The 25707-nt window shown below is 37.8% G+C and overlaps 1 protein-coding gene across 4 annotated transcripts; it reads right to left on the bottom strand.

Annotated features, from left to right (window-relative positions):
• Positions 1-742: 742 nt before the first annotated feature.
• On the bottom strand, positions 743-20622 carry LOC131314646 (uncharacterized). Of its 4 annotated transcripts, none has more exons than XM_058343435.1 (18): positions 18940-19005; positions 18690-18871; positions 18336-18528; positions 18039-18224; positions 14080-14259; positions 12526-12934; positions 12189-12307; positions 11988-12065; positions 10954-11091; positions 9773-9817; positions 5045-5211; positions 4782-4860; positions 4627-4712; positions 4063-4192; positions 3846-3978; positions 2683-2849; positions 1972-2164; positions 743-1653 (listed from the first exon to the last, which is right to left on the bottom strand). In XM_058343435.1, the coding sequence occupies exons 3-18, from the start codon at positions 18510-18512 to the stop codon at positions 1448-1450; spliced, it is 2493 nt and encodes an 830-aa protein (XP_058199418.1). In that variant the 5' UTR covers positions 18513-18528; positions 18690-18871; positions 18940-19005; the 3' UTR covers positions 743-1447. The 4 variants fall into 4 exon arrangements, with proteins under 4 accessions (XP_058199418.1, XP_058199420.1, XP_058199419.1 ...); XM_058343437.1 differs by lacking the exon at positions 18940-19005 and adding an exon at positions 18611-18640 and having other exon boundaries at positions 18336-18486; positions 18785-18892; XM_058343436.1 differs by lacking the exons at positions 18690-18871; positions 18940-19005 and adding an exon at positions 20488-20622.
• Positions 20623-25707: the final 5085 nt, after the last annotated feature.

Raw genomic sequence — 25707 nt, 5'->3', positions numbered from 1 at the left:
TTTCACTCTTCTTCTTTCGAAGATAGTGGCATCGTCTACTATAGTTTTAGGAATCCAAAATCTATCTATGAACTATTCCTCTTGGAAACTCACATGACCTGGTTTGATCAATCGTGTCAAAAGCTTGTGTCTTATCTAGTACTAGACCTACTTTGATGGTATGAATGGCTTTCACTTTTTATAGTTTTTCGATAACATTAACCTTGAAAACACATTAAGAACACTCGGATAATTTCAGAACACATTTATAATCTTGAAAATAAAAATACTCCAGTTTAAACGAGATCAAATCCAATATTGCAAACTTTTGTGAAGATAAATGAATCAAACTATGTTAAACAATATTCAATCGACAAGATCTTTTACATAATTGAGTATCGAAATAGAGCGGCCCCGAAAGGAGTGTACAGAAGGCACCACTTTTCTGTGCTGCTAATGACGTGTACCTCTCGGCCTTAATGGAGGGAGTCAACGTAAGGATTGCTCTTCGGGGCTGCAAATTAGATCACGTGGTCGTTTTCAAACTACAACTATAAATAATACTTACTCAGTCCTTTTCAAGTGTCCAGTATTCCATTCTGAATTGTCCCTCAGTAAGTGTCCATTCCGTAAAATTAGTAAGTAAAAACTGATAATTTTTTTATTTTTCCCCTAGTAAATTTCATTTTGAAAGTTAGTGAATCAAAATGTAATAATTACATCTCCATAGAGAATAAATAGGAAAAATTACAACGTTTAAAGTGCAATGATGATACCTCCATAAAAAAATTGAATTTACAAAGTAAGACACTTAAAAATGGATGGATGGAGCATACAAAAACTACCTTGTGGCCATGAGAGTCTCCGGTGTCTAAAATGTTCTTTTCCCCATCTTGAAAGTATCACACATGGGTGAGATTCGATACATATTGCCACTAAAAAAAAGAAGAAAATGAAAGACTCGATACAGATGATAAGGCAAAATGGCAAGTTAAACTAGAGACCTCAAACATGATGAAACCAATAACCAACCCCGGAAGTGATCTAATTTGTCACAGTTCGACGGGTTCCAACCCCCGTTGAGCATTTACATCCCAGATTTGGTTATCCCAAACTCATGAATTGCTACTTAACAACAAAGCACAGCCCCCCAATGTCGCACACTGGTCGATAGTACAAAGGATGTAATTGTAAAAATATTGTTGAAGGTACAGGGGGGTATTTGAAATTCCCCTTAATTCTATCTTCAAAATAGCTGTGATGATATTCCAGCCTGTGCGAATTTACCAGTACTGTCCCTCAGGCCTCCAAGAAAACACCGAGTCAAAATTTCATTTCACTGCCCTCAGTAACTGTGGAAGTGGAAGTGAGTGTCAAATCCCCTTAGAAATGACTCTAGAAATGCATCCACCCACCACACCTCACTGCAGTGAAACTGCTTTCCTGGTTGTTTTAGACTGGGACCCAATCACTCCACGACAACAGTTCTCTTCTCAAGCAGAGATTCCAAAAATGAGGAACATAATTTGGTAAGAGGAGGAAGGCTATGAGATGGTCCACTGAATATGGTCTCCCAGGGCCTCTCAGATGGTACAAATGGGCCTGGTTGAGTCTGATTTCTCTTCAATTCAAACTCTGATAGCTCACCATAAATTGAAGAATACCCAATTTGTCCTGTACAACAGATGTTGGCAAAGATCAAGAAAAATTACGAACTCCCTGAATGAAAGATTGCAATCATATTCTTCCATTTCTTGTCTCCCGTGGAAATATTGTGCAAAAACTGCTCAGTTAAATACGAAGTCCTGAAAGTAATCATTTCTCAATTGCTTGCTAAATGCCCAGCAAAATAGAACTAATTTTTCATATATCTGACAGCCCTATAGCATGTTCGAAAGAAACAAAAATATAAAATGTGCAATCATACAGAATCAGATTTTCCAGGTATACAATGCACGAATTTGGAGACAATGAAAAATGTCAGAGTCTTACCAGTCTCTTCCAATCCAACTATACTGCGCCTGTAAGCAACGCCTCCCTCCTGTTCGCCGTAGGGGTTGAAGACAACGTATTCACGATCACCGTTTAGGTATGCAAGCAAGACTGAGGCTGAATTTTCATCGGAAATCTTATCTTCCGAGGAAGCTCGATTTGTGTGAAGAAAAGAAAGGCCCCCTCCCCTAGACTGCAATATGAGAATGTTGACTATGATACACAGTGTTACTCATATTACTACAATAGATTTGGTTGAAAAGGAATGCAAGTATAACAGAATAACTTACAGCAAAAGTTGCATATATAATTTTCAATTCATCAATTACTATTTTAGGTTCAGTCATCCACATCTAGCCTCAGCTCTATTAATAAACAATTGAATCCCTATATTAGCGGTTCACTTCGCACGTAACTGGAGATGTTCAACAAATAACTCTAGCACATACAACTGAAATTAACGAATACAATATAAAATTGTCCTGGAAAGACATTTGCATCGCCACAACTTATGGTTTTTATGCCTTCGCACTTATTACAAAGAAATATAACAGCAAATGACGGAAGAATATGCTCAATGAAAATCAAACCCTAACATTCACTTACAACTCAAAATAAGGGGCATGATTAAATCACATTCGCACCCATTGTGTTGATGGGACTGGGTAAAGCAAGTCCAGATTACTACATGAATATAAGCAGGCTCCTTACCTTCTCTACAAACCAGGTAGCCACAGGAACAGGGTCTCCAACATTGAATAACAATATTGCCCCGTCTTTACTTTGTAACGTGGTTTCATTAGACTCTGTAAGTTTAGATGACTCTGGGAGACGTGCAAGAACAGCAAAGGAAGAATCATCCAGTGAGCAAGTTACAGCTGCATGAAGACGAATGTTATTACTCAAGGTGTCAAAATCGAAGAATGCCAGTGTTGAGAGAATTGCACAAGGAAACTGGGACAGAAATGCTTGGGTGAGATATGGAAAGTAGTAATACTCTACGAGTACTCTCTCCTTCCGATGGCCTGGTGGCTGTGAATGTGGAGGAGGACATTAAACAACCCGAATTTTTCCTCAAATTGTAAAGATTGTCAAACTCAGACACATTGCACGTTGTAGGGTCATAAGATAATTGATTTTAAAAGCCTTGATATTTCTTGTAAAGCTCTCCAAGGAACACAGAGAACTATGATGCATGGACACGGACACGGACACCGAAACCGACACCGGGACACGGGAATTCTAAAAAAATGGGGACACGGACACGGCAGGGGACACGCCACGTGTATATTTATTTATATATATAAATAAATAAATAATTATAGTTTGGCACCCAAATTTTTTTTTAAAAATTACAGTTTGACCCTCAATTTTTTCAAAAATTACAGTTTGGCCCCCAAATTTTTTAAAAAAATTGCAGTTTGGCCCCTGCCGTGTCCCCATCGGTGTCCCCGTGAAAAATTCAAATTAAATTATGGGACACGCCACGTGGCGTGTCCCGTACGTGTCCCCGCGGTGTCCCCGTGTCTGATACTGCGATACCTCGACCTCTAGAGGTGTCGGTGCTTCATAGATAGAGAATAAGCGGCAGATAACTTATTAATTATTCCAATACCAAATAAAGGTTTAACCAGTAACATGACTCCAATTCTATAAAAGGTGCCTGGTTGATGTCAAGGAAGCACGAATAAGGTCACAATAAGCCGACAAATACTTTAAGCTTATCATTTTTTCGATTTCCTCATGTATCGAGGCCTGTCGTTTTTGGTTGGGATTTGTGCGGAAAGTTGTTTTGCATGTTCATCACCTTTCACATGATATGGTTTTTCTCATAATATGATTACAAAGAGCAGAATTTATCCAAAGATCCAAACCTTCTGCATGGAGCTTATATGACCAAGAAACAGAAAGCTTTGACATACTCCAAACAGAGACTAGTGGATTTGAACCTCGACTTGTAGACACAAGATGCTCTGACTTCCCGAGAAATGACAGGCTCTCAATTGGCTGTAAATAGAGAGCAAATTAGATGCAAGCCACATACTTAAGCATGTAAAAAAGCATTGACAGTGAGCTCTTTCAGAGAACCACCTCTAGGCTATCTCCAACAACAGCCACAAGAACGTTCTTTTCGGGATCCCACAATGTAATAACAGTTTCTGCAGCAACAGCTAGAACAGACCCATCAGCAGAAAACGCAGCAGCTGTCAAGGGCTTTTTCCTGGAAGGAACACAGTTTATTGAATAACAGGATTAATAGTAAGCAAAACATGTACACGAGTTTTAAACAAAATCCATCATAGCCACCATATTTACATCCATATTCCAGAAGTGTTAAAACGAACAAACCAGCGAAACATTTCAAAATTTCGTTAAAGTTATGACAGTAGCCTCAAGATATCAATTAAGTGATGTTTAGTGCTCTGAAAAGTAATTCTCCTGATTACAGAGACCATCCTGTTAAGCCTATTATGAAATAAATATAACTTCTGGCATCTTCACCACATACACCTTGACTTCTCACAAAACGTTTCAATTCTCTGTTTACCCTTTTTTAGATCAATTGTAATCTTTGAAAAGATTACATGTTTTTTGATCCACTTTGGCAAGGAATATGAAATCATAGCCTTTGAATAGGACCAAAGCAAGACATACTTGTATGAACCAACAGCATGGCATGTCCACCCAGTTTTCTGCAGCATTTGATCTTTCCGCCTAATCTCATGATGGCAAATCCAAACCTGAAAAACTGGAAGTATCAGCAAAAAAATAGCTTAATGAAAAAGTTCTGATACAATCAACCAAATTACCTTGAAGTCACCACCATAGGAGCTGCTAACAGCCATACGACTGGAAGGATGGAAAGCAATAGCTGAAATGTCAGACTCTCTGCATAGTAAAAAGCGCGTAGCAAATCTTCTGTTCAGCATTGTTACAGTGGCAAGCAAGTTGAACTCATGCTTAAGAGTTAAGCCTATTATTGTAACAGTATATTCTGGGAGCATCATAATTTATTAAAACATTCCAAATACTTCTCATCACAATTTCTGGAGGCATAAAGCTAACGCCATACCGGTGTGGCTCATATACGATGGTGGACAAGCTGAAGTCTTTGTTCTGCTGTCCGTGTGTCCAAAACTTAAGACTGACAAGACCTCCTATGCCTTCTTCTGGTAACCTAGTTTCCACGGTGCCCATTACACAGCCATCTAGAGAGAGGGCTACTAAAGTCACCATCACCTGCATCACAAATTGTCAAAAGGATTTTGTTTTCAGAGTGCAATTGAGGTGGAATGTGTAGTAAGTAGTAACATGACTCGTGAAAAAATGTTATTATTGTGTTGTAAGGATCAAAATCCTGGTACTGACCATTTTCTTTCTGGATATATCAAACTAAAGCTATATATGATGAACTCATTGAAACTTCTAAAATATCTTGTAGTCCTTGATAAGTTTAACCAGATTAAAACGCGAGCCTTGAACAAATTTAAAACCTAATAGGAAAACTAGTTTCCAAAGGAAAAACGATGTGAATGAAAGATGAAGTCAACTTTCAACACAGATAAATTATTGATGCAAAAGCATCTAGATAAATTAGAACATCCCCCAAAGAAACGTAAGTATGGATAAACAATATTGACTATGTAAGAATGATAGAACCGAGGATAGCTTTTATAGAAACATAGAAAACAAAGAGAGAGGGGGGCTTAATCCATTTGGACATGATCAAGGCCTTTTTGTTTAGTAGCTTGTATACTTGGGACAAGGAGGAATGTAATCCTTCCCTTGACCATTTAATAGATTGGTTTGATCTTTTTCATACTTTTGGTCAGGATAGGGCCTTTCTTGTAATCCCCTTTTTTTGCATACGGGCGGCATTCCCTTACCGCCTGGTTTCTAATATACTTATTTACTTACCCAAAAAAAAAAACGTAATGCACTTGGATATGAATACAAGAGACATGTTACAAATATAGTGGTTCTTGATTTACATTGAATTGTAGGAAAGTGACTTGATGAAAAAGAGCAAGAAGAGGAAGGGGTACGGCTGGTTCTAAGACGTAAGAATCTCCCCAAGACTCTCCTCTCTCCTAGGTTCTATAATATAGAGTTAGGGTTTCTTTCTTTGACATGATTCAAAGTTAAGGAAAGCTATAGGTTGCCCTAATTCTCTCAATTTGTTGATGATATACTGTTTGGTGATTAGTTTTGTTCATGTATTCTTGAAGTTTGATCAAGAGCTAGAAACAAAATTGTATTTTGAGTTCCTAATTTCTAGACAGCATGAAAAGCTGCATTTTTAGTCCATTTTCAGTGTTCTCAATTGGTTATATGGTTATGGATCCTTATGCGTTTCAAACTACAAGATGTTAGGGTCATTTGGGCTTTGGAATTACTCAACAATATTGAGAATTCAATTTTTGGTGAATTTCCAATGACCTGAAACTTTTAGGGTTTGTACTTCAAGGTGTTAACTTCATGTGTGTTAAATCTCAGGTTATTTATATTGTTGGTTTGCTTGTGGTGACTTTTTAAAGATATAGGGTACCTGCCAAGATTTTAATTCCTAAGAATGTTCACCTACTTTGTGCATTGCCTCGACTGGGTTTTCGTCTTGATTAAATTCTGGAAAACACAGAGATGGAAGTTTGAAGTGTCTTGGTATCAGTAAAATGGAGATCATTTGGACAATGCTTGAACTTTTGGTGAATGTTTTGTGAAAGTATTATCTTGTATTTTAGCCATAGAATCGTATCGTGATAGTATCGTAATCATATCTCTTTGTAATTTCTATTTTGTGATAATATTGTAATCATATCTCTATGTAATCTTCTATTTTAGGTATAGATTTCTAAGCTTTTCTCTATTTAAGTTTGTGTTAGCATTGTAACCATTCAGTCTCAATATTTCAGTAATATAGATCAGTTCTCTCTCCCATATATTTTGTCAAATGGTATCAGAGCATAAGATCTAGCCCTGTGGGATATTTGCTCTCCGGGGGATGGCTTATGCCTCACCGCCGTCCGCTGGGCACTCATCTGTTTTGTCACATAGCAAGCAGAATACACAATTCGCAGTCACATCAAACCTTTGTATCTCTATCTCTCTCTAATCTGGTATTCTGATATTCTGGTACTTCTGAAATCTGCATCTAAAATATGTTCGGCATCTGTTTCGGTGTTGTGCACTCTTTGATTAAGGATTCAGTCCCTTTCGCGTTATCGGTCATTGTAGCACTGTTCATCTGTGCACTGTTTTTCTCTCTCCTTCCTCTTGGATCTCTGTACTTAGTCTCTGAAAACACTCTGTTTTATTCACTTTCGCCTTATTTCGCGCTATGTTTCTCTAATTTCGCCGTTCTGTCTCTCTTATTTCTGGCTCTGTTTCACTGGTTTTGCATCTAAAATCTATAAGGCACTCTCTCTTTCTTCTTGAACATCATCTGAATCTGCATTTGAATCAGTTCTTCCTCTACTCTACAACTATTTGGCATCTGAAACTTATTCGCTCATTTACTCTGCATCTGATTGGCATCTGAAACTTGTTTGGCATCCATTCCGATATTTGCATTTGTTCTGCATTTGATATCTGTTTGGCTTCTGATTGTTCGGCACTCTTGTGCTTTATTCAGCACTGTTTGCATCTTCTCCTCCTCCCACCCATTCTATCTTCTCTCACATCACACAACAGCCATCTGTTCACTGCGGCACTGTTCACCGTGATCTGTTATCAGCAACACTTATAGATTTTCTGCATAGTTTGGTACTGTTCGGCACCGTTGGGTACTGTTTGGAAAACTTTTCCTCACCATCCAGTTCATTGCGGCTCCGTTTGGAAAAGTTCCAGCTTCTGTTTTGGCACTTTGGTTTGGGGCTGCAAAATCTCAATTTTGTAGGTTTTGGCACTCGGTTTTGGACCTCTAATTAACGTTTTGCAGCACCGTTTAGCAATATGTCAGCCCCTATTGCACCAAGACGCACACCACTGCTCGATTTCGTTACTTCCTTGGCAAACTGCTCTCTAGGCTCACATCATGAGTTTGAGGGAGGGTGTGAAAGTATCATCTTGTACTTTAGGCATAGAATCGTATCGTGATAATATCGTAATCATATCTCTTTGTAATTTCTATTTTGTGATAATATCAAATTCGTGTCATTGCTGAAACTTGTAAGTTACAGCAGATTCAATGAATTGACAAAATCATTTGGAGGTCTTATTTATGTTCAAAAAGCACAAAATTTCGTGAGATTGTTCCTTGTCATGTCTAGTTTAATTGTGATAAGCTACTCTAGACTTATTTGGGATTGATTCTAGATAAATTTGACTTATCTAGAACATACTATGTTTTAGAACATAAGTACTTCAATAGAGACTCTAGATGCATTGCCCAACTCACACTGATGCTCCTCTATATATTTTCACTTGTTGAAAGGGTTAGAGATTTCGACCATACATAAGTGGTGTTCTATATGAGAATTTGATAGATATTTTCGTGCACTACGAATAATGGAGATTAACACCTCTTCGAAATAGAAATTGTGTTTTAGGTGTTAACGAGGCCGGAGATTCGTGTTTAAAAGGTGAGGGTGGGAGTTGGCTCACTCGGTTGTATGAAGAGGTGGGTACCCTTGACACAACTTATATCTCATCAAATTTCAATATTTTTATGCACTCTAATGAACAATGCTTTTGCTAGCACGCTTATGAGGTTGATTACTATATGAGGGATCATGTGTTGCCATGGATGTTCTAATGCACATGATATGGAAGTGTTGTCATGGAAGTTACTAGAAAGCATGCGACGAAAGTGTTGTCATTGCTAAAAGGTACTTGAACTGGTTATGTTTTTCTTTAGGCTGGGTTCAAATTTTTTCATTGTTTTTTTCTATTCGCCAACTTAGTAGTTTAAATAGATATAACGCTAGAGCTTGTGAGCACGTGACAATAGCTCACCCCCACAAAGTTTGTTGATTTTGGCAGGACTTTTGAGATAGTGGTTGATAGAGGCGGTCCACTATGTACATAGCTTGGTGTGGGTTGTTTGGGTTTTGTAGATAGTGTTAGTTTGTGACAAACCACGGACAAGAGCTAGCAAGACCTATTATGCCCTAATCTTGCTAAATGTTGGACCACCCTATGATGCACGGCCACGGACACAGGGACAAGGGAATTCTAAAAAAATGGGGACACGGACACGGCGGGGTACACGCCACGGGTATATATATATATTTATTTATATTTTTTCCAAGTTTAAATGGCAAAATGCGGACAAAACGAAAAATCCATAGTTCCAATGTTCAATACAACCTTACAACCCTATTGAAAAATTACAGTTTGGCCCCCTCAAATTTTAAAAAATTACAGTTTGGCCCCCAAATTTAAAAAAATTACAGTTTGACCACCAATTTAAAAAATTACACTTTGACCCCTGCCGTGTCCCCATGCAAAAATTTAAATTAAATTATGGGACACGCGTCCCCGTGTCCGACACTACAATACATCGACCTCTAAAGGTGTCGGTGCTTCATAGGGACCACCATTCCGAATGCAAGGAGGATACATTATAGAATGTAAAAAGGGCTAAAAAATGAAAATAGATTTCCCAGTGGGATCCATTCAATTGAGGATGTGGTGGTGTGTGTGTGTGTGTGGGGGGGGGGAAGACTTAAGACACGTCAGTTTATGCAGCAGATTCAACTTAGAAATGAAATAATCAGCCAAAACAAAAGGGATGGGGCCCGCCTGCTCATCCACAAAGAGCAAATATTGGAATGGCCAAAAGTAAAGGAACTTGTCATACCGTTAGTTCATCACCCGGTTGATGGTTTCTTTCGCAAATTTGAACCTGCATAAAATAAGTTCGGTAAGACAATACAAATCAAGTGGCACAGGATTTGACCAACATTTCATGTGTTAGCCAGTAAATTCCACCAAGCCCACTCCACAACATCAATCACGCAGGAGATTCAGTATTCATAAAACACGCAACATCAAAATCAACTTCCTTTTTAATTTGTTGTGTCATTCATGTGGTTTAGATGGTGTGGTTTGACCACCATTTCGTGTGTTAGATAACCAGGAGAATCAATAAGCCCAATAACAAAATCAGCAAGCAGCTTCCCCTCATAGTTATTAAGGGCGAGAGCAATTGGGGTCTAGAAGCCAGTTGCACTTAGGCAAGAAAAATTAGTTAAAATAGCAAACTCCAGTTTTTCAAATAATGAACACTAAGACAATGGAAGTTTAGAATTTGTACCATGCAAAAAATCCATAAAATCAACAACCACGTGCCAAATAGTCAACAAGACAACAACTCTTGCATACAGAAGAACTAAAATGTCAAATTCAATAAAAAGACAATCATCCAATAATTGGAAAAGAGACTGAAAGAGATCATTTGGTATGAGTTGTTAGTTTAAGAGATGAGAGATTGAAGCGGAGTACTGGTTTGTGAGGGTCATTTAGCCCCTAGGTTAAGACCTTAACTACATTTTTGCCCTTTAGAATAAAATTTAGTGCTAATTGGAAGAGGCTGACCAGGGGCACGCCTTGCGCCTTCGTCGCCTGGGCCTCGCCTATGTCAAGTTGCCTCACCTGGACCCCCTCCAAACCCCAAGAGTGAGCCTTGATGTGTCTTACAGCTACGCCCGGGGCTAGGCGCGCCTTTTACGACTATGTGTTTGTTTATTATAAGATTTTATTAGTTAAAGACGGCTGATAATTTTCACAAAGACTGACATAATGCAACTCAAAAGAAAAATTAACCCTAGCAATGTAAGCTCTTATGCACATAACAAGTAAACCACCGAAAAAAAATTGTGGTCATGCTTACAGCATACATGAGAAATTGAGAACTGTTTCCTCAGAACAACTGTTCTTTGACTGACAAGAAAACAAAACTACAGAAACAGAATTACCCGCCTATGATCGGAGTTCCCTGTCATTAAATGAAGCATCAACTTGACAAAATAACATGCTCACCTGAGAAATTTCACGGTCATCAAACAAGCTGTACAATTGAATGCAGTAGTTCTCTGCACATACAGCAACTAATCCAGAAGTGTAATCAAAGGCAAATCCACTGCACGAGCCTTTTATCTCTGGGACTGAACAGCGAAGCTGAAAATAGGGTGTAAGAAACTTCTGGAGGATATTTATCCTCCAAAGACACAAGAAGCATGAAGCTAAATGCAGAAAGTACAAAAGTCTACAGAATGAAGATGTTGACATACATATCCAGTAATGCATATCAATTTGAATAGACCCTAACTAATACATGCAATAAGTTGGGGTAGATGAAAATATGATCAGACTGCACGTAATCAGATACAGGTGGATATCTAACGGTCAGGCACCTCAAGCCTGAAAATAGATCCAAATTCGGATACAGATATGGGGCTATGCCACCTAATTTTTGAGATATTTTTACTATTTACAAATCTTAAAGAAACACTTGATTTTCATGTGCCAAAAAAAACATAGAGTACAACGAACGGTCAGGATTTGAAGACTTCAAGGTGTTGGGGTTTTTTCCGAGTTTCTTCGTCATTCCTCTCCATTCCAAGCACTTCAACTAAAATGGCTCCCAAATTTATTTGAAACTTCAACAGTACCATCAACAGATTGAGGATTTTTCCATGAAAATTTTAAGAAAAAAAAAACCCCTCAGCCGTGTCATTCCGAAACAGCAGTGTTGGACTCAAGGATTCTTACCCGTACTCATGTCAACACGTGTACTCCACAAAATCACGGATCCATGTACCGTTGGTTAGTAGGCTATGTATTGAATTCCTATATACATCAGATAGGTTGTTCTGATACGATGTTTTTCCATTTCTTTAACCTCATCAGCATAGCAGGTCATTAAATTCAACCAGATCCAAACTCATGTCCATGGGTTTTAGTCACTAAGTCAGGCTAACACAAAAATAAAAGCAACATAACTTCTCTGATTCTCTTTAAAAAATAAAAATCTGAGGCCACAGTAGAAGAAAAACAAAATGATTGGCACCAACCTTGATCCCAGCAATGGACTTCAAAATTTCCATTGAAGGCATCTTCAGGAGATGAATTTGGTTATCTGCACAAGATACCTGTTGAAATGCAAACAGATAAGGACGAGAATATCTACACAGATATCTATAGAAATGTACATATATAGGAACTAGAATAGTCATAGCAGAATGTTATGTTGAAGTAGAATGAAAAGATCTTACAGAAGAAAGTGAAGGATCAAGAGAAGTGGTAAAAAACTGGATTGGGGATCCAATCCGTGGAAGAAATTTCTTCTTCCCTGTGTCTAATTGCCAGACCACAAGAACTCCTTCCTTTCCACCTATACATGAACAAAGAAGTATTGCTAAATAACACTTGTGGATTAACTTAAAACCACAAAAAAACAAACAATGAGAGATGGCGAATGAAATATGTACTCAACCGCTGTTCTACATCTCAGTGATCTCACATATAATAATACTACACAGTGACCACATAGGTAACATCTACAAAATGAAATGAAGCAGGTCTCTGCAGTAAAGAGGAACTTCTGCATACCTGAATAAAGATAAGCTCCGTCAGAAGAGAAAAGGAGAATCTTCACTTCGGCAGAATGCCAATGCCATGTGGTGCAGGAATCAGCATCATCATCCCCCCTTACCCCAGGCCTATCATCATCATTGCTCATCAATGCCTCCTTTATTCGTTTGTCACTTAACGAGAAAGCTCTATTACCAAAACCCCTCCAAATTAAGATCCTCCCAGTTACATCACCGGCCGCTACAATTCTCTTCGTTGGATGAAAAGCAAGAGTAGTCAATTTTTTAGTATGATGCAACCTTATCTTCTTAATGTCATGACGTTCAGAATCTTTTGCTGGGACATTCCATATACGAATCTTGCGCTTGTCTTGGATGCCAAAGTAATTCCCAGAGGAACAGATGGATATAAATTCAGGTTTTGGAGTCTGCAAAATAATCAAAACAATTTTTCAGATTTCCTCTACTATGTAGTCATTAGGCTTGCAGCATCAGAATAATATTTCATTAATAAATGAGTGAGTTACGTCCAGATGAGGCAGAAACCGTGGGGTTTCCGCCACCGCCATTTGTGGGCTATGTCGTGCGTTCATTGAGATAATCTGATCCATTCATCTTATAGAGCTTGCAAAATAGTGTATTCACGCAAAAAATCAGCTTTATCAGACATTCATAGGTATATCAAAAATTGAATTTTGGTTCATAAAATGGACGACCTGGGTTCTGTCAATAGTTGACCGTCCGTTTTATAAACCAAATTTCAAATTTGTTATACCTATGAATGTCCAATAAAGCTGATTTTTTACATGAATACACTATTTTGCGAGCTCTACAAGATGAACGGTTCAGATTGCCACAATGAACGCACGGTGGGCTCCACAATAGGAGGCGGAAACCCCATCGCTCCCACCTCATCCGGAAATAATGTTCTCTCTTAATAAATACCACAATGACGAAATGCCCAACTCAAGTATATGCAAAATTTGTGAAGAGAGTGCACTGTCTAGCCCCCATTGATGAGGTTAAAGAAGTTATAATACAGCAAGTAAAAAAATTACAACAATTGCTAACTGATAAAATCATTTTGTACAGCCATGCTTGTGCATCTATTCAGCTCAATGAATTTAAATCCTTTTTTCGGATAATTTAAATTTTATTAAGTCGCTTATCAATGACCTCAATGATAGGTGTCAGATAGAATTTTTTATTTTCAGGTCAATACGAAGCAGTATCATGCATAATTTTAATGCCTTGACATCGTTACAAAAATTAACTCTGCATTCCGAACTCTTTTTTTTTTTTGATCTGGAAATCCATGGATTTAATTACCATTAACCATCAGGTTATACGAATCCATAGGCAATACCAATTCACACAATCACCTTCCCACAACAATATCGGTTCCCGTATAACCCTTACTTCTTCCACACCTATATAACTCTACTGGTTTATATTTAGTTGCATTCGAAAAAACGTAGGCATTTAGGACAATATAAAGCAGTAGACAACAAATGATTGCATATTCAGAAAGTTGAGATGCAAACTACGTGTTCATCTAAATATCAAGATGTACCTCTGCCAAAGTAACTCCACCAGCTAAACGAGATTTGGTTAAGTTACACTTCCGAATTTTTCCATGTAAAGCATTAGGCTTCTTATCTTGTTGATTTGCCTCTGCAGTAGACACGTATGCAAAAAGGTCATGTGTTTTTTCCTGAGTCTCCATTGATTGTATGAATAAACTTGGAATTACCTGAAAAATACCCAATAAAAACTGCACATTTTAGTAGATGAATAATAGAAATTACGGAGCACAAAAAAAAACAATTAGAAACTAGCAGCATCCTTGGACCCGTGGCAGTTTGAAATTTATATCCAAAAGTTTTTGTTCTCTTTTTTTTTTTTTGAACAGCAAAAAAAAAATTCATTAACTCATAACACGAAGTACAGAGATAATAGGAGCTTGGGTACACCGGCCGGACCACCCAAGACCCTCTGAAAATAAATCAAATATGGCATGGAAGACAACAAATCACTGCAATTTGCAGTTCTCCCTTGTCCTTCCATGTTCTAGTTAAAGAAAGAGGGAAAACAACCATATTTAAATGATGCAGTGCATAAAGGGAGCAAGAAAGAACAATATTAAGGAAGCATTCGCATATGGAAATTGTGTATTTCCAAGCAAAACATATACGAGATTAAGGGGATTAATGTATAGGGATGTCTCCTGTCCGAATAGAGTCTTGTTTAAGCTTATTATAGATTAAGTATCCTGCTAGTCACGTTTATAGTTGAGGTGTATTTTCTTAATTTCAAGATCTTTGGACATGGACTGTACTGGGTCCCATGGCTGGTATTTTTGATGTCTTATTTGGATTTAAATTGATTTTAGAAGTCAAATATTTAGGAGATTCCTTATTTAAATTAGGACATCGAGTCTATATATAAGGATGTTATGCCTCACTAATAATAGAGTTGGTTTTATGAGAAAGTGCAAGGCTTTTGAAGCTTCTTTTAGGTTGTGTGATGCAATCTAACCCTGAGTGGGATACCTAAACGCTTTCTTCACTTTTTCATCTTACTTTTTCCTTAGTTTTCGGCATATAATCACTGGTACTATACACCGGTAATATTCACAGCCCCAAGAACAGCCTACGTTGGTTGTGTTTCTCCTATTTTGCTAAGCCCTAACCCTAATCCTTTCATTCAATGCAAAAAACACTAAACATCCATTACTGTCGTACATCCATTTGGTATCAGAGCAAAATATTCTATTGTCGAGATCACCTTTTGAAACATGTCTGTGGGTTTTGGGAGATTGTTGGTAGAGGCGTATTTCTGAGAACCAACAAGATGAGATTATCTTCAAAACTATAGAGAAGCTTGGTTGGTTTAGTATTAAACCCAATGCTTTAGAAAGTCGACCAACATAACGCAACATGATGAATCCCCAAATGATTCTTGTAGAAAAGACTCCAATTCATCATCTGGTAAAACCGTAAAATAAAAGTACCACAAGTGGCTTGCCATATTGTTCTTGAAGAGGATGAAGTTGAAACTAAATTGCCACAAAAGGAGGTTGAAAAGCCTGAATGCAATGTTAATCAGCAAGAGAAACATGCAGAGCATCAACAAGTTCAGCAGTCACAAGTTCAGGAGTCAAAACAATCAGACCAAACAAAATAACCTAATCAGCAAATTGAAACATCCAAAAGCCTTGAAGATGAGTCAAAAACACTCAAAAAAGTACCAAAGTTGAAGAAGGTAACGATCAACATCCTGTGTGTTCCGAGATAGTACTTTTTTATGAAAGGCGGTGTTCCAAGACAGAACTAGCGCAACGAGATCCAAATCGGACCAACATGAAAGATGGCAGATATTCAAGAATGGGAGGGCTCTTATTGAGGATTCAAAATAACCCCTACAATCAGGTGCTACAGTTACGAAAGAGGCTCAAGTTAAAAACCAAGAAAAAATTATTCTAGTGATGGCTGGAGATAACGCAAACGCTGCTGGTCTAGAGGTGTTGTCTAAAATTTCCTATATGGCGCCAACAGGATTTCCTAGCAGAATTGCTACACGTGACCCAAAATAGAATGGGAATGGAAGCAATGGAAGTTGAAATGCAGAATACTAGGATTATTGTTTAACATCAATTCAAGGATATGCTTTCTTTTCACTTTGCTCCTAGGATTGATTTCATCATCCCGGAGAAGTTAAAATTTGAAACTGAAAACATCTCATTGTTCTCCTTGTTATCGCCAATGAAGACGAAAGAGCAACATCATCTCGAAGCGTTTCACACAAAGCCATGGATGCAATTCATAACCTCACAGTTTCTCATTCTTCAACCCTTTGAAACTCGAGGTCAAGTTTTCTCCAACCACGGGAGAATGATGCAGCCCATAAAGGGGGCAAAAAAGGACAAGATTAAGGAAGCATTCGCATGTGGAAAATACTTAGGTTTCAAGCCAAACTCGTATGGGATTACATGTATCAGTATACGGGGATGTCTCTCATTCTAATAGAAGTCTTGTTTATGATTATTATAGGCTATGTATGTTGCTGGTCATATACATAGTTCAAGGGTATTTTTGTAATTTCAAGATCTTTGGGCGTGGCCATAGGGGTCGTCTTGTGGGTCAAATTATGTATTTGGTCTTTTCATTATGTCTTCTTTGGGTTTAGATTGATTATAGAAGTCAAATGTCTCTAAGTTTCCTTGTTTAAATTAGGAAGTAGATATACAAGGATGTTATGCCTCAATAATGATGGGAGGTGATTTTTATTTATTTTTTGATAAGTAAAAGATTATATTACCAACAAGATGCCGCCCATTTACAAATGAAGGCCACGAGACAAAAAGGCCCTATACACTTGCACTCCTATTCGACTAAAAAAGCTCAAACCAATCTAAAAATTGGTCAAGAGATGGGAAACAATCATACTTGTCCCAACTATACAAGATATTTAACAAAAAAAATTAATTTTAAATAAAGGCTTTTCAACTCCCTCAAAGCATCTCGAATTCCTTTCACACCAAATCACCCGCATCAAACAAAGAGAGATCATAGCCCAAACATGCTTCCTTCTTTTTCCCACTCTAGCACCTTTCCAAGCAATTAAGAGTTCCATGACACTATTTGAAACAACCCATTGAATCCCAAACCAAGAGAACACCAAAGCCAAAGCTCCCAAGCCACCGGGAAAAGAAGGAGGAGGTCATCGACCGTCTCCGTATCCCATTTGCACATACGACACCAAATTACCATGATTCTCCATCTTCTAATCAAGTTATCGATAGTAAGAATTTTGCCTTGAGTCGCGCACCAAACAAAGAAACTCACTTTAAGCGGAGCTGAGGTGATTTACCATGATGGAGGTGATTTTATAAGAAATTGCAGGGCTATTATGTTATGACTCAATAACAATGAGTTGATTTTATAAGGTGCCATTCCGATTTATTTTTAAACCTTCTTTTTCAAAAATAAGATAATTTCAAGCTCAAATATAATGAAAATGAAAAATAATTTTTCAAATTTTTTTTGCAACGTTTAAAAGATCTCAATGAAATCTATCAAACAAAGATCCATATTGGTAGGAAAATTATTTGCGTAAACACATGATTTTTGAGCTTGAAATTACCTTTCTTTTTAAAAAGTTCCTTTTCCAAGAAATTGGAACGGAGCCTACGTCTCTAGTCTAGATTGATTTTATAAGTCTCTCGTATGTTGCTGGTCCGATTTTGTTAAGCCGGAACCCTGGTTTCATTCTATTCAATACAAAAAACTCTAAACACCCTTTACTTTCATACGTCATTAAAAGTTTTCAAACATTTTACTTCACTAATTAATGGAATTACATGTCAATATCCATTCAGATCTAAGTTGTTTACAAACTTATCATTGTTAGCGAGTGCTCGTTTAGTAATAATTAGTGCAAGTAGGAACGAAATCAACAAAATTGCGCACAAAATAAATTGTCCATATTTGACACAGTACAAAAATAAAATAAAATAAAAGCCTAACCTACCATGGAGTAAATTGGAAAGCGAATGTCAATCTTCTTCATCAATTCTGGAACTGAAAAGTCCCAATGCCTAATGGTGCCATCGAGCGAGGCTGTCCAACAATAGCACAAGATTTTACTAGAAGGAGTCGAAGCTGGAGCGATTACGATGGATGATACGAGCGCTGTGTGACCTTCCAACTCCGTGATCTGAAAAAAAGAAAAAAGAAAAGAAAAGAAACACATGGAAAGATGAGAGGATTGGGTAACAAGACTGTTAGTGAGTTGTTTTACTTAATTAAACACAAATAGTAAGAGCACCTGTAAGCCAGTGGACGTGCTGAAGACAGATACGGTATTTCCGGTGCAAATTAGCAACTTCTTTGCGTCATTTGAAAATGCTGGCGGGGAAGAAATAAAGCTCCTTCCACCCTTGAGCATTAATCTCTCCTCTTCCGAGGCCGGTCCTGGGCAGCGAGGCCAGAGCCCGGATTTCATTTCGGAAGCGTCAAACCTTGTGAAAGGAAAAAATTTAGACCCATAATAAACTGTAAAATTCATTAATTGATAATCTACGTTAAACAGAACGGATTTGGTCCATTTGAAATCCTACGAAAGAAGTCTCCGTAAGTGTACCGAGCACGGCCAAATCAAGGTTTCTGTTGATATGTGTACCTGAATCGATGGTCGTAGATAGATTGAAGATGGGTTTGCGAAAACGGTGATTAGACTAACAGTGATAGATGGAGGTGCTACTAAAAGAAGTCGCCTGTCTTCTTCGAAGATGTTCGTTTCTCTCTCTGTGTCCCCCCACGAATCACCGTTCCTCTTCGCGTATGCGTATCGACGATTCAGGCCTGCGGCTAGGGTTTAACTATTTTTTTTTTAAGTATCACAGACATAGAAATAACCGCTAGGATTTTACCTGTATGCGAGAGAGAGAGAACACGCTATACGGGCGAGAGGGCAGTCGACTGTGCGTGTGCGGCGGAAAAAAGAGGAAGACGAGTCCGTTCCACGATACATTCTTACAAAATAAGTACTTATTTCACATTTTTAAAATAAAAAATAATATAAATAAAAAATAATTTTTTGATTTTTTTTGCACTGTATTAAATTGAGAACAAGATTCATATTGCATATTTTTAGATTTCAATAAATCTATAATTTTTTAACTTGAAATTGTCTTCTTAAAAAATAAATACTTATTTCACGTTCCGGAGCCTCAGTTTTTCTTTGGACTGATCAGGAGTATAAAATAGTATATATAATATATAAGAGTTTGTCTGTGCCTACGGCACTATCCATTCCGATTGAAATTATTTAGGCCCATGGCACTTGCTAGTGACTCAAATGTTAAATCGATTTATTAGTGTGTAGTATGTAATCTTTTTTTTGGTGGCATGAAAGAGAATTATTCGTGTTTACGGCACTTTCCCGACTAAACTTTTAAGTTAGCTACAAAGAACTATCAATTTGCTTATTGAATTCAAGTAAATACCAAGTACAAAGTTTAAATCCAGCAGCAAACAGCAGCATCAAACATAAGCATATTTTCAATAGACAGATGAGATTCCGTCATATATGGGTAGAAAGACCATCACATATCACAGAGAAGCAAATTAACAGTAGAAATACACTCAACATAGAGCAGAAATGTGAGTAAGTTCTTTTGGCAAGTGAACACAGATTAGGAAAAGAAAATTTTAAATTCTAATTCAAATAGGTGAACTTAGTTTATAAACAAATAAACCATCGCAGATTCAAGATTACAGTTTGCCATATCTTGCAAGAAGGGTGCTGGCTACTGCAGTCCGACTGCAGCGACCAAAACCTAAAACTCCAGTTTTTACGAATTCATGTAACTGTATCAATCAAGTTTGAAAACTGCAATAAAATACTGTATCCAACTATTTTGTCAAACGCTTGCCAAATAGAGAGCAACTGTATCCAGCTAGAAAAAAAAAAATCATTTCTTTCAATGTGGAGTTCCAAATTTTTAAGTCTATAAGAGAAAAGTTTTGTGATATGATATCGATTACTCTGCCTCTCCACATACAAAATGTACCTATACATAGAACAATGAGAGATCAGCAAAGGATGTACCCTGAGTACCAAACATTTTTTTTTATCAACATATTTGTAATTGTAAATATTAACCAAATTAGAGTACTTCTTTTATATATAGTGAAGTAACAAATTCAATCTCACTTTTCCACCAGATTTTTCACACCTCTTAGAGAGAAAGTGGTCACAAACCATAGCCCTATAGTAGTGTCGTTCATAAGAGAAACCCTCCAAAACTCTTCTCAATCTTCTTTTCGCACTAACCTTGAAGAGAGTTCACCAAATTTTCATAAGATAAAACAATAGTGTTCAGCTTTATAGCTTATAAAAAAACAAAAACATAAATGTAGTAACTGGGGAAAAACTAAACCAGATGGTGAAATTGATCAAATTACAAAATCCTTACCCTTGTGGTTAGCCTATAATAATTCCTTGCACTGATTTCATGCCAGCCCACTATGCAAGCCAAGAGAAAATTTCAAAAATTCCCAATAAATCAATACACAAAAAGCACTAAAACCAGAAGGAAAAAAAGGAGTTTGCATGCAAGAAGACAAGATTACTAATTCGGAAAAAACAGAAACTAACACAACCAAATCAAATGCCTGCGGAGTTAGGCGACTTCGGTACGGGGTTTCCACCTTTGGTGGGTGGGTGTGGCGAGATGAGACCTAAACTAACACAACCAAATCAAATACTACTCATAATCCCCAGTCACATTCACATTCACTGGAGCTCAAATCAAACACCAAATCAATGCGACGAAAGCCAGATCGAACACTTACTCTTTACTAAAGACGCAAGAACGGGTGAGGGAGAAACGTAAGGGTTGGACTCCGGCGGCAATGGAGCACAACCTTGGGGGGAGATGAAGCCTTAGGATTACTCGGTAGAGGTGGGGGTTAGCACTGCGGGAGTCAATGGGGACAGGAGCGACGTCGGAGTGGTCGAGCTTCGGGTAGGGAGCAACGTCGGAGTGTGGTGGTGGTGGTGGTGGAGAGAGAGAGAGAGAGAGAGAGAGACAGAGAGAGAGAGAGAGAGAGAGAGAGAGAGAGAGAGAGAGAGAGAGAGATTCCGGCGCAGGGGGTTTCAAAATTTGGAAGCAGAAGGGAGCAACGTCGGATGTGGTGGCTAGTTAGGGCAAAAGGGATTTGATGGCAGCCTTGTAATTTTAGGTGGAAACGATGGGCACTTCAATAGAATTGGAAGAATGCCTCTTAATCTTTGAATCAAATAAATCTTAGCCATTGCAACAACTTTTGATAAGTCGGACGGTTGGACCCGACGGGTTAGGAGCATAATAAACCAAACCCCGATCGAAACTCAATTTTTCAGTAGTTTTCAACTCGCACCCGCTTGAAATAGTGGTTCGAGCTCGTCTGAGACCCTTCGGGTCGGGTTAGGCCAGATCCATTCGCGGGTTTTTTGCTCTCCCATTTTTGGCCAAAACAATCTATTTGGTTTATTTTATTTTATTTTAGGAATATTTTATGCTCTCTTAAATCCCTTTCATTTTGGGATTTTGAAATTTAGATTCTAATCATTTTTTTATTTTTCTCCAATCATTACTCTCATTTTTCTCTATATCTCTCTCCAATCATTACCCTTATTTTTAATCGTTATTCTATTCTTTTCTACACTCATTAATTACCTACAAATTCAAAATTCCAAAACGAACGGGGTCTTATAATCTTACAACTAAACTTTTATTTTGAACATAAATAAGATAATACACATATAGAATAATTATAATAACATATTAAAATTTGAGTTTATAATTTACTTTTAAAAGTGTACAAGTTATAAATCTACATATCTGTAAATCTATCTATCTATATCACATAGTACTAAAATAATGTAGCTACCTAAATAAAAGAAAGCTATCTCCTTATCACTCTCTCCTACATGAATTTTTTTCTTTTTTCATTTTTTTGAGAAATATAAATATATATTTTATTTTGCATGGAAAGTAAACTACGTTCAATCAAGAATTTAAGAAATAAATACTTTTTTTGGTTTGAAACTTATCTTCTTTCTTTATTGATTTTTTTTAATTGTTCCAATGTTTTTTGCAAGAAAATACATATACACATGCCGCAGCACAATAGGACTTGTCACATAGATGGTTGAATATATATATATACAGTCAGGTTCCGGTGAGGGATCCCTTACTTTTTTAAAATGCGGGACTTTCCTTCCCAATTGAATTTCGATGATCCGAGCCGCTCAAAGTGATCAGAACGTGATTTTAAGGGTCCCCGCGAGAAATCAGCAAAAAAAAAGACCGGGAAGGGCTTCATCCGAGCAGTTTTCATTGAACGGTTCAAAAAAAACTGCTCGGATGAAGCCCTTCCCGGTCATTTTTTTTGCTGATTTCTCGCGGGGACCCTTAAAATCACGTTCTGCACACATTGAACGGTTCGGATTTTCAAAATTTGATCGGGAAATGAAAGTCCCTCATTTTTTTAAAATGAGGGATCCCTCACTTGATAATTTGTGTATATATATATATATATATATATATTTTGGAACTTCACATATAGTGGTTGATTGAAGAAGCTAAACTCTTTATCAATAAGAAGAAACTCATGTATAAAGTGGGTTGAGTTATTGTGAGAACCCGAGAGGGTTCTAGAGAGAGAGAAAGAGTGTGTGTTGGTGGCGAAGGGCTCCCCCGCCTTCTTCTTTGATTCTTATCCCCTCTTGGTTAATCTCTTTCTGTTATGGCTGAGAGATGGTTGAGGAAGGTTTCCCTCTCTCTCCTTCATTTTTGGATTTTGGGAACCAGATCTGGGGTACTAGATCTGGATTTTGGCTTGCGACTTCAATCGGCTTGGTGACGTTTTTTTTAAGCTCTCCAACCTCGACGATGAAGGCGTGTGCGGCTGATCTGGCTCTTAGCTTCTGGTCCTCATCTACCTATGCAGCGGGAACAAACTTACCACTCTGGATTCTATGGACTCTTCACCCTCCTCCTGAATTCTGACACCGCCATTGTATTTTTGTTATCCTTATATTTTCGAACCGATGGAGTTTTGGTTCTCTATACTTTGTTTTTATTCTATATAAATGGGATTATCTTGTTCGGAAAAAAAAAAAAAAAAAAAACCTCATGCATAGGTTAAACGGGAAGCTAACTACCACATTGATGCCATGGCCATTTTGGGGGTGATCAAAACAAATATAGGTTGTGTTTGGATAGTACATTTGTGGATGAATTCGTGGAGAAAAAAGAAAGGACGAACTTCGTATGGGAGAAAAATTGTTTTTGTTATCACACTTTCCCTAGAGGGGTTGATTTTCCTCCACAAACATGACCCTACAGAGGTTCGGCCCTTTCGGCCCAGTCAACTGTTGCATAATAGGGGACCATTCCCCCTTTTTTTTTTCTTTGGTATTAATTATCAAAACACGTTATTAACCGTCTTTTTCCCTTACTGATAACCTCTGAGTTGGAGATTCATTGGTAGAAAAACTATGCTAAGAATCAGCTTACTCGAGCATTGACAAGTGCTTGATTCAAAAAATTCAATTCTTGAGTTGGAGATTATATATATATATATATATATATATATATATATATATATATATATACACACACACACACAAATTATCAAGTGAGGGATCCCTCATTTTTTTAAAATGAGGGACTTTCATTTCCCGATCAAAATTTGAAAATCCGAACCGTTCAATGTGTGCAGAACGTGATTTTAAGGGTTCCCGCGAGAAATCAGCAAAACAAATGACCGGGAAGGGCTTCATCCGAGCAGTTTTTTTTGAACCGTTCAATGAAAACTGCTCGGATGAAGCCCTTCCCGGTCATTTTTTTTGCTGATTTCTCGCGGGGACCCTTAAAATCACGTTCTGATCACTTTGAGCGGCTCGGATCATCGAAATTCAATCGGGAAGGGGAGTCTCGCATTTTAAAAAAATGCGAGATCCCTTACCGGAACCCGACTGTGTGTGTATATATATATATATATATATATATATATATATATATATATATATATATATATATATGAGTCCCCTTCTTATAAGGACTACATTATTTTAATAAAATGCAGACCTCCCTTTCCCGATTGAATTTCGATGATCCGAGCCGCTCAATGTGTTCAGAACGTGATTTTAAGGCAACCCGCGAGAAATCAGCAAAAAAAAAAGACCGGGAAAGGCTTCATCCGAGCAGTTTTTGTTTATTTTCTATCTAACGGTTCAAATAACAACTTCTCAAATCAAGCCCTTCCAGGTCATTTTTTTTGCCGATTTCTTGCAAATACCCATAAAATCACGTTCTGAACACATTGAGCGGCTCGAATCATCGAAATCTGATCGGGAAAGGCGAGAAATGAGAGGTCCGCATATAAGGTCCTCATTTTAAAGTCTTTACCTGAAGATTTCTGTATATATATATTATATCAATACTTAATGATATCGTATTGACATGAATTTTTAGATCTTTGAGAAAATGAATTTGAACAAAATCATCAATTCCAATCACAAAATAGGATTTAGATTGTGCCGACCCAAGATGAGAGCGAACAATGCAGAGTGAACAAAATGCTCTCGTGTTTGATCCTGTTTGTATTACTGATTCAATGAGTTAGGCTGGGTTTGGACCACTCATGTCTCACAAAATGATAGAAGTTGTGTGCCCCCGAGCTTATAGCCCACTTAAAGGGGTTTACTTGATATTTCCATGCACAACTTTATGCCAACTTTTTTATAATCGGATGTTCGGGCCATTTTGCAAGCATTTCAACTAATTTTGGAATCTGAAGCTAACAACTGGACAAACTCTCCGATTATCCCAACTATGGCCGGGGCTCACCAAACATCAACTAGGCAGAGAAATAGATAACATATGGAGAGACTAAGAGATCGAGGGAGCATCTATTATGAGATTAGGCTTTACTTTCAAACATGGCCGGGGTCGCAAAGCGCTGCAGATCTCCACCTGCATAAAAAATGCCCTCGACGATCCGAGGCAGGATGTCCCTCAAACCCCCATTTTCTGGAAGCAGAATGTAAGCCCTTTCATTCCTACTCCTACTCCTTGTCTCCGACATTGGATCTGCAACATTTAGATGGCCAAAAACAATCTCACTTTCTCCAAATGAATGTCGACTGGTTCTTTTTTTTTTTCGTGTCCTTTTCAAAACATATTTTTAAGAGTTTTCGTAAAAAAAATTAACTTATTCGGATATCACAACACCGCCGGTCACCGCATACACTCCACCATGGCCATCCATCATTCGGCCAAAACCTACCCTAGCCCTACACACCACCTCACCAGGGCCGACCCAACCCCAAGGCCCAAGAGGCCTAGGCCTTGGGCACCCTAAAAATGTCTAATTTTTAGGGCACTCTAATTTTTTTAGTATCTGGGTTTGACTAGGATTCTTTTTTAGTTCAATACCACAAAAAAATGCCCATCCAACATGCAAATAAAGGCCCAAAAACTCAGATGACCCAAAAATTCGGCGGCATTTTTGTAAATCAGAGAACTAATTGGTCCATTTTCGAAAAAAAAGAAAACCAAAGCTCTGGCACGTTTTTTCCATTACAGCCTCAAATTGACTAAACAATTACCTTCTCAGATTCCTCACGGCCGTAGTGGCATGTC

Source organism: Rhododendron vialii, chromosome 13a (assembly GCF_030253575.1).
Source record: "Rhododendron vialii isolate Sample 1 chromosome 13a, ASM3025357v1".
Lineage (NCBI taxonomy): Eukaryota > Viridiplantae > Streptophyta > Magnoliopsida > Ericales > Ericaceae > Rhododendron > Rhododendron vialii.
Note: the sequence above shows the minus strand (reverse complement) of the source record. Positions and strands in the feature narration are given on the sequence as shown.